Source organism: Apodemus sylvaticus, chromosome 2 (genome assembly GCF_947179515.1).
Source record: "Apodemus sylvaticus chromosome 2, mApoSyl1.1, whole genome shotgun sequence".
NCBI lineage: Eukaryota > Metazoa > Chordata > Mammalia > Rodentia > Muridae > Apodemus > Apodemus sylvaticus.
In genome coordinates, this window is record NC_067473.1 from 162,684,539 (window position 1) to 162,693,940 (window position 9,402).

The window sequence follows — 9,402 nt, forward strand, 5'->3', positions numbered from 1 at the left end:
CCGGCTAGAGAACGTCCGTCCCCACGCCATGGTCCATACCGGCCACAGCTCAACCTGGGTCCTTCTGCTCTCAGTCCGAGTGCCTGAAGCAGGCTTTGGTTTCATGTCAGCAGCCTTCATCTGCCTTCCAAAAATAAGCCCCTGCCGCCATGCCGAGGGGAGAAAAACAAGAAGGGCGGTATTTTTAGGGCCATTAATTCTGACCACGTGCCTGAGAGGCAAGGTGGATGGCCCTGGGACAGAGGCTGTTCATCACTATGTCCCGGAGAGCAGGACGTCTTCAGGGCACGCTGCAGGCTCTCGTCTTCTTAGGCGTCCTAGTGGGCATGGTGGTGCCCTCACCTGCTGGCGCCCGCGCCAACGGCACGCTACTGGACTCCAGAGGCTGGGGCACCCTCTTGTCTAGATCTCGAGCTGGGCTAGCTGGAGAGATTTCGGGTGTGAATTGGGAAAGCGGCTATTTGGTGGGCATTAAGCGACAGCGGAGACTCTACTGCAACGTGGGCATTGGTTTCCACCTCCAGGTGCCTCCTGACGGCCGGATCAGTGGGACGCACGAGGAGAACCCTTACAGTGAGTGTCACTAGCAGACAGCCTGGGGTGCTTGGTGGCTTGGGCACAAGCAGAGTGAAACGATGAAGGGGACTTGTGCTGGTGGGCGGGGCTGCATTCTAAAGGGAAGATGTGCTGGGTAACGATTAGATGGCTTGATCCCACCCTGCCCTGCCCAGAAAGAGGTGCAGGCTCAGTAAGCCTAGACCTATGCATCTCGGTGTCCTGAGCTGTCATCATGATGGTAACTCCATCAGTGGTCCTAATTATGCCAATATTAGTGGTCCAGCTCTGGTCTTCCTGGAAAACTGCAACTACTCTGGCAGGGGAGATAAGTTATGATATTCCATCCTGGTTAACGCCCTGAGTTTCTATCCAGTTGTCCTTCTTGAAAGGGAAGGGTAAGTTGTCTGAAGAATGCCCATCTCATTGGTGTCACGCTTTAGGTGACTGCATAGACAGTCTTCCAGCCAAGGCAGGATAAGGGCTGTAGGGTCCCAGACAAGCCATCCGGCTGAGTATAGCTGCAGTGTTTGGGAGCTGAGTTGAAGGATGCAGAACAGACTTAAAATAATCAAAATAGATTGATTGATTGTGTGTGTGTGTGTGCACACATGTGTGCATGCCCTGCATGTGTGTGTGTGTATGTGTGTGCGCGCGCGTGCGTGTGTGTGTGTGTGTGTGTGTGTTGCTGAGAATTAAACCCAGGAACCCAGGACATGTCATGCAAGTACTGTATCAATGAACTACATCTCCAACCGCCCACCCTTCCTCCTACCCCCATCCTTCAAGTCAAGGACCTCAGGTGACAGATTTACCGAAAGCCCGGATTCTAATCTTACATAGATGTTCGAGTGTCCGTTGCGATCTGCAACTCCAGTGTAAAGCTTTTCTACATAGAATGGAATGTGCTACCAGGCTGTGACCGGATGCAGCTAGTATAGTGAAGGGATGCTCTAAGATGACAGAGATCAAGGACAGACGTGATGGAGAGGCAGAGCCTCTGGAGAAGGGGACAGTGGGACGCCTCTGAAGGACTTGCCTTTACAGGACTTTAGTTGACCGTGAGCATGAGAGTGTGTCCTCTGTCTCTTTGTCAGGCCTGCTGGAAATCTCCACGGTAGAACGGGGTGTGGTGAGCCTCTTTGGTGTGAAAAGTGCTCTCTTCATTGCCATGAACAGTAAAGGAAGACTGTACACAACGGTGAGTTCTGAGGGAGAGGGAAAGCTCCCGGGTTCTTCCTATTCATACCATTGAAAACACACAACACTGAGAGTTGAGGGGGTTTTCTTTGTTTTGTTTTTTTGCTTGGTTGGTTGGTTTTTGTTTTTGTTTTTTGAGAAAGAATTAAAAAGGGTTGTGAAAGGAGCTTTTGCTGGCAAGGTGCCTTGAAGCTCACACTTCCTCTGTTTCACAGTGAAACCTCTACACAACCCCACTAACAGGGACCTTTGCCCTTAAAGAAGCCATAGTTCAGAGAGCTCTTGGGTAGGGAAGCCTGCATTCTGACAGAAAGCTCTCATTCAAGCTCGTGGCCAGGGCTGAGTCCCTGGACTGGAGAGGTCCAGAAAGGCAGGCCTGTGGGCCAGCCTGGGTGAGCTGCCCCCATGACACCCCTCCAGGAGACACTCCAGGACTGCTATCTGAGGTGTGTAGAAGGAGGCTCTCTCTCCTCTCCACTAGTGATGAGAGACTTTAGCCTGAGTTTTATGACCTCTGGTCTCTGATCCCACAGTCTATGGTAGTATCTCCCTCTATCAGACCTTCCCAGCAGGCACTGGACTCCGCCTCGCTGCACCATAGATCACTGTGGAAGGATGGATGCTAAGAGACAAACTTTCCTCAGGTATAAGGGCAAGCATTCACTGTGTTCACCAAGGCCTCTGCTTTCTCTGAGCCACACACTTCCAGGGCTTTTGGCCTACAACTTGGCCTATTCAAAATGTGTTGGAAAAACATTCCACGAAATTGATAAAACCAAGACGTCCTTAGACAATTGTAAGAGAGCTGGATCTAATAAGTGGTCAAATGTTTACCTTGTATGTGTGTGAACTCAGGGGAGTTCATCCCTTAGCACGGAAAAAAAATGATAGGACTGTGACTAAAGAGGAAGGAGCCTCAGATGCACTAGAAGAGAGTGTAGAGTCTGATTCTCCCATCCCTTGGGGGAATGAAATGGGGGATAGAAAGGGAAGAGCAGACCTAGGACAGACGCTAGGTCCCCAGGGGTGGGGGTGGGGGACCTCCTAGCCAAGGAGGTCTGGAAAAGACTCAAGTGAGCTAGTCAGAGGGGTCTGCTTCCCAGCCTTTGGAGCAAGTGTCTCCAAGTTGGCTTATGGTGTGGGCTAAAACCATTGCTTCTCCAGCACAGTTCTGTGGGGGTTTCTGTGCACCCATCACTTTGTAATCTGCTAGATGCATGGATTTCCAGGGCCTGCTTCAAAGCCTTCAGAGGGCTGGGATGAAGACCGTCAGTCGGTCCAACTCAGAGTTCAGGTTTTTGTTTGGGCTTTTAGGTTCTGAGGGTTGTTTTTTGTTTGTTTTGTTTGTTTGTTTGTTTGTTTGTTTTTTAAGGCTCAGGTAGGTGTGGGTGCTACCAGGCTGTGTGGCCTGTGAATCTCATCAGCTCTGTCTAGTGTTAATCCAGCCTCCACAACAGCAGAAGACAGGGCCTGGACAGGGAATTCTCAGATACCAGTCGTGCCAGTCTCTGAGAAAGTGGCAGGGCAGGAAGCAGTCTGGGCCCACCTGAGGCTCTGGTGGAATTGGCTGATCGCTCCTTCTGTCCTCCAAAGAACTTATCAACCAGCCCCCATGGTACCCAGAATTCTATCCGCAGGGAGATCTGGGACAGACGCCTCTAGGATTCTGAACGGACATTTTAGCAGGCAAATCTGCCAGAAAGCCAAATTATATAAACACTTACTTCTGCCACCTTAATTAACATATATTTTCTCAACTAGAAAAGAATTCATTTATGGCAAGGGAGAGAGGGTCACTAACATCAATTGGATAAATACAACCGCTCCCCACTTGGAATCTCCGGTTCTAAGAGAGCCTGAGGAACAGTTTAGCTATCAGAGAAAATGCTCCCAAGGAGTAGACCCTCTTGAAATGTGGGACACCCAGGCTCACCAGGCAAATGGTTCTAAAGGCACCTGGAGTAATTACTAATCAGCAGTTGCTGGGGAAAAGGGCAACTGCTCTGAGAGAAGACCCTCTGGTTTGCATATCCAGGAGCCTTAGAGTTCCTGGTGGGAGATTCTTCTCCCTGACCGCAGGGAGGTAGCTAAGGTTGGCCAGTGCCCCAGCCAGGGCACCTGATGCTTTGTGTGCAGCTAGGGAACCAGATGCTTCTGAACTGCCCCTCCCCACTCTCCACCCCTCCGCAGCAGTTACCACCAGTCTAAAAAAACAATTGCCAACTGATCCCAGGAGCCAGGAAGACTCCTGCTGGGTGGTGATTTCATTCACACTATTTCCCTTTAAGCCCCCCCTGAGCTGCCTCCTCCCTCCGTAGATCAGCTGCTGTAACCTCTAAATGGCATTTCTCAGGGTGGGGGGAGGGGAAGGGGGCTGACGAGGAGGAAAAGGCAGCCCTCCTGTGGTGGGAGAACAGGGACAAGGAGGTCGATTCTAGAAGAGGTCTTCCTTCTTTCAGATAAAGGGGTGTGGATCCTAAGGGCAGTTTTAGGCTCTCTCTCTGCAGACGACAAGGGCAGCCGCCCTCCTGTCCTGAGCTGGTAGAGCTTTTCTGGGATCTTGCAGAGTGGTTATAAGTTATAAGCACTGCCCTGCAGAGTCTGGGGGAGCATTTGGTCTTTAGCCTCCGTTTGCAGGCGAAGATGCAGAGTATCTTCAGTCTCCAGCTATGTTTTTTGTTTGTTTGTTTGTTTGTTTGTTGCCCAGTTGCAGCTATGTGCATCTCTAGGTTCTGCAGAAAATGCCCAGAAAGCCTGTGGGGGAAATGTGTGCAGCTGGACAGACCGGGGCCAGGGTTCCTAGTGCTGTCCAGCTTTCTCCTTCAGGCGTAGTCACCGGTGCCTCTCTCAGCCTGGGTCGTTGCCGTCTTGCATGGAGACTGGAGCAGAATGAGGGAATCCAACATTCTCGCTCCCTTAAAACCCAGAGAGCCACCACAGGGCCCCTCCTGACGGTGGTTCTGTAGCCATTCATTGACCGAGAAAAATACACGTTGCACTTTGGAGGGCTTATACCGTGTTTACATACTTCTAATTAACAGAAGCACAAGGCTGACTTCACCCCCATGTCTCACTCCTGCCCTCTCTCCCCATGAGGCCAGAGCACATACAGGATGAAGATTTTTACAGACAGAGATGGCTTAGCTCCGCATATGAACAAGAGGATGGGGGTGGTAGTCGCTTCCCCTCCCCAACTTTTGGGACCATTTCTACCAAAAGTGTTTTCCCCTAAATACCCAGGGATGCTTCCATTTTCCATAGCGCTTTTGCACTGAGGGGGTTGAAAGGCTATTTCTTTTCAAATGGATTTGGTGGAATTCAAGACATTGTCACGATGGCGCTTGAGAGTGGCAGGCCCGGGAAATGTGATCTGGTGGAATTATTTTCATTTGTTCAAGTAATAATAGACGGTGGCCGCTTTTATTAACACGGCGCTCGCTTGGCTGGGGGCCGTTCTCACCACGGCAGTGATCCCGCGTTCCCGAGCCATGAGAACTCAAAGCCCAGGGGTATGATGGAGACAACGGAGAGGCCGGGCCCTAAGCACTGCCGTCCTGTGGGAAATGCCGGGAGGTGACGAATCAGTGCGTTCAGGCGACTGTATTGTGGTGATGTCTTGGCACAACCACTCCCCATCCCCCATACCACCTGAATGTCTTGTAGGGTCCGGGGACCGACAGGAGGTGGGGCAGGCAGGGGGCGGGGCAGGCAGGAGGCTCCTAATGAATAGGAACCCCCTGTTTCCATTTCCTGTTTGTAGAGAGTTCTGAGAAGGCTGGGGATGATAGGACTTAGGCTGGAGAGAAAGGGCAGAAAGGAAATGAAAGCAGTTAACTTAAAAAAAAAAAAAAAGTAAATACAGGGAGATTGGGACAGAATTGAATAATCAAATCTACCGAGCAGGGCTGGGGTGTGGTGCAAAGCTAGTCTAGAGCACAGAGCTCTGGGTTCCATTCCCAGCACCGCCCCTGCCAAAATGTCTGCTGGGCAGAGAACAAAGTGAATTGTAGTCTCTCCTGATATCCTGAGGAACTTGGTTCCGGTAACCCATGGATCCATGGTACTGGAACCCCAAATATCTAGGTGCTAAACTGCCTGATAAAAAATGATCTAACATCTTCATATGACCTGTGTGCGTCTTCTTAGACATCTGAGCTCACCATTTGATTATTTTTAATGCTTAATGCAAAGGCTACATAAATAGAGGGTGTGCCACTTTTTTTTTTTAAAGAAACAAATTTATTAAGGAGTTTAGAAAAAAATCTGTGCATGTTCGAGGCAGACGCAATCTTTTTTCAAATATTTTTGGTCCATGGTTGGTTGACTCTAGGGGTACAGAACTCTCAGAAACACGTGACCATCTGAATACGCACCAACAAAGGTACCGGTGGTTTTGAAAATACTTCTTAGCCGGACTGGTCCTAGACAATGGGATGTGGGCAAGGCCCACAGTTCTCAAGCCAGAGGCTCGCCCCTCCCCCTTCCTCTCCCCCTGTTCCCCTCTGCTCTCCACCTAGCTTTGCCTTCCTCTTATCAGTCTGCAAACAACACAGCAAAGCCTCTCCCTTAACCACCATCCAGATCCAAAATAAATTCTCCTGGAAACAGGCAAGGCAAGTTCCTCTCCAGGGACAGCCAGGGTCCAAGCAAAGTCAGAACAGAGAGAAAGCAGGTAGGTGGAGGGGGCGCATCACGGGAAGAGGCCGCTGGTCTAATAAGTCTCCGCCCTCCACTTCCTGGCCCGTTTTGGATTCTGAACTCCTTTCCCATTTTAAATAAATTGCTTGTGTGGGTAGATAACACAAGAAAAAAGATTTAAGTGTGTGTGTGTGTGTGTGTGTGTTTTGGGGGGGGGGGGAGTGCAAATGATTTCCACCAGACTTAAGTCTCCTCCTACCATGATCTTGATGCCTATGAGTTTCTCCTGAGAGGCGACCTGTGTGACCAGTTTCTTGTGAACCATTCCAGGAATTACCTATGCGTGCATAAATGTATGAAAAGTCACACTACAAAGGTTCAAGGTGTTTTTAACTTTTATGTGAGTGAGTGTTTTGCCTGCATATATGTCTGTGCACATGTGTGCCTGATGCCCCCAGAGGCCAGATGAGGGTGTTGGCACCACTGGATCTGGACAGTTGTGAGCTATCATGTGGGTACTGGGATTCAAACCCTGATCCTCTGCAGGACATGGGTTCGAGCTGAGCGTCTCCTCTTGGTAATATGTCTCCAAGATAGTCCAGTGTCAATGTGCCAAAGGTTTTCTTTTCATGATTTATAGCACCCCATAGAGTAGCTTGGCCACAGTTGAGACCACTACTCCCCTTTTGATAGAGACGGACTGGGATTCTTGCTATTTAAAAAGTGTTCTAAATATGTGGGACTATAATGTCAAAGTCAGTTCCCAAGAGAATCGCTGATCATCTATTATCTTCATTAAAAAAAAAATTCTAGTAGTCACTATGAATTGTTCTATATAGTAGTAACAGAATACACAAGGAACACTGAGAATCTTTGGACCCTTCCCAGTATCAAATACCTTTCTCAATCGGACCACTGGTCCCTGGAATCCTTGTCCCAGAGGAGCCTTAGAGTCTACTGGGAAAGAAACATGTCCGTAGGGTCCAGATGCTGTTTAAATGGTGTTAGAGGTGTCTGCTCCGAGGGCTCCAGAGTACTGGTGATGGGCATTCTACCATCCCATAAAAGCAATATAAAGGGACACCTGTGTGTCCCGTTGTTGGTGAGCCTAGGTGCACAGACTTCTTTCAGAAGTCAAAGGACAACACCTCTGGTACCAGGGAGAAGCCATTGAGCTGGGGTTGCTGGTGTGTGTGTGTGTGTGTGTGTGTGTGTGTGTGTGTGTGTGTGTGCATATATCCAGGTACACATGTCTATGCCCACATGGAAGCCAGTCAGGGACAAGGCAACTTTCTCTATAGCTCTCTGCCTAATTCCATTGAGAACCAGATTCTTCTGTATAAAAATGGCTCCCTGGGCTGGAGAGATGGCTCAGTTGTTAAGAGCACTGATTGCTCTTCCGAAGGTCCTGAGTTCAAATCCCAGCAACCACATGGTGGCTCACAACCATCTGTAATGAGATCTGCTGCCCTCTTCTGGGGTGTCTGAAGACAGCTACAGTGTACTTACATATAATAAAGAAATCTTTGAGCCGGAGCAAGCAAGACCAGAGAAAAAAGAAAAAGTGTCTGAAGACAGCTACAGTATACTTACATATAATAAATAAATCTTTTAAAAAAAAAAGGCTCCTGTCTCAGATCTCACACGGCCCCAGAAAATGGTCTGTGTTATAAAGCTCCCACTCAGCTTCTGGATCAAAGTCAAACTGGGAAGGAGTCTTTTTTTTTAAAAGGGGCTGTAGGCTTTGAATGGAGAAACTATAGGTGGAAAGGACTTGTCAAGAACTCACTACCCTGCCAGCTCCCTGGCACCCACAGAGTTTGCTTGAAGGAGAACTGAGGCTCTGAGACCATCCAAGTCACCATAAGGGGAAGCAGGAAAGTCACTGAGTGGAACCAGGGGCCTCCATCTGGCTCTGCCAGGTGACCTCTCACTATAGGCTGGCAATAGCTCGGTACCACCCACCCTGACCCCTCCTCTGGATAGAACACATTCTCATCTGAGGACTTGGTAGAAAGCATCCCCACCTGGAAGTCTGCAGGTCTGCTCTGACCTCCCTACAGGACCCAAGCATCCCTCTATGTCCCTGGCCTTGGATTCCAAGGACACAGGAGGGCTCTGAAGTGTCTTCTAATCTAACCTCTCTTGGTTCTCTGTCCCTGCAGCATATAGCCTGTGGTAGTGTTTCTACAAAGGGGAGGGAGGACACATAGCATAAAGGTCTCCTCTGAGTGGCTTGGCAGGTGTTTGGACACTTGTTTTCTTTTTTTAAATTAATCTATTTATTTACATTCCAAATATCGCCTCCCTCCTGGTTCCCTCTCCCAGAGTTCTTCACCCCATCCTGCCTCCCCTTTGCCTCCGAGAGGGCGCTCCCCCTCCCCCCATCCCACGGGTTGACCCTTCTCAATTATCACCGGGTCTCTGCTGTCTGTTCATCTTCACAGCCCAGCTTCCAAGACGAATGCAAGTTCCGAGAAACCCTCCTTCCAAACAATTACAACGCCTACGAGTCAGACCTGCACAGAGGGACCTACATTGCACTGAGCAAATATGGACGGGTCAAGCGGGGCAGCAAGGTGTCCCCAATCATGACTGTCACTCACTTCCTCCCCAGGATATAAGGACTCATGGATGAAGGCTCACAGGGTGACAGCTGCACCTTTTCTGTGGGGATTTTACACTAAGAGAACACTTCCTCTCCTATCCTGTGACTTCTGAGTCTGGCTTATCTCGTGGCTGGAGAGGCTCATTAGCTCCGTTGGCCACTGGACTGCATGGTGTGTAACCCACATGGCTGAGGGGTTGCAGTCCACACTTCAGGATGACTTCCAGGAGAGACAAAATAGATGATTCTTGCAGCATGTGGCCCCATGCAGAAGGAAAGGCCAAGATGGGAGTGTGCCTGTGTCCCTGCATATCCACACATCTTTGCATAGATTCTCAGAGCCAAGGCATTTTAGGATACTGAGTTCCTTTCTCCCAACATCATCACCACAGGAATCTGCC

At 49.6% G+C, this 9,402-nt stretch overlaps 1 protein-coding gene across 1 annotated transcript; it reads left to right on the forward strand.

Moving 5' to 3' along the window:
- The first annotated feature begins 227 nt into the window (after nt 1-227).
- Fgf6 (fibroblast growth factor 6) lies at nt 228-9,017 on the forward strand. The gene is made up of 3 exons (XM_052172704.1): nt 228-573; nt 1,653-1,756; nt 8,841-9,017. Exons 1-3 carry the CDS (start codon nt 228-230, stop codon nt 9,015-9,017), a joined length of 627 nt encoding a protein of 208 aa, XP_052028664.1.
- The last annotated feature ends 385 nt before the right edge of the window (nt 9,018-9,402 follow it).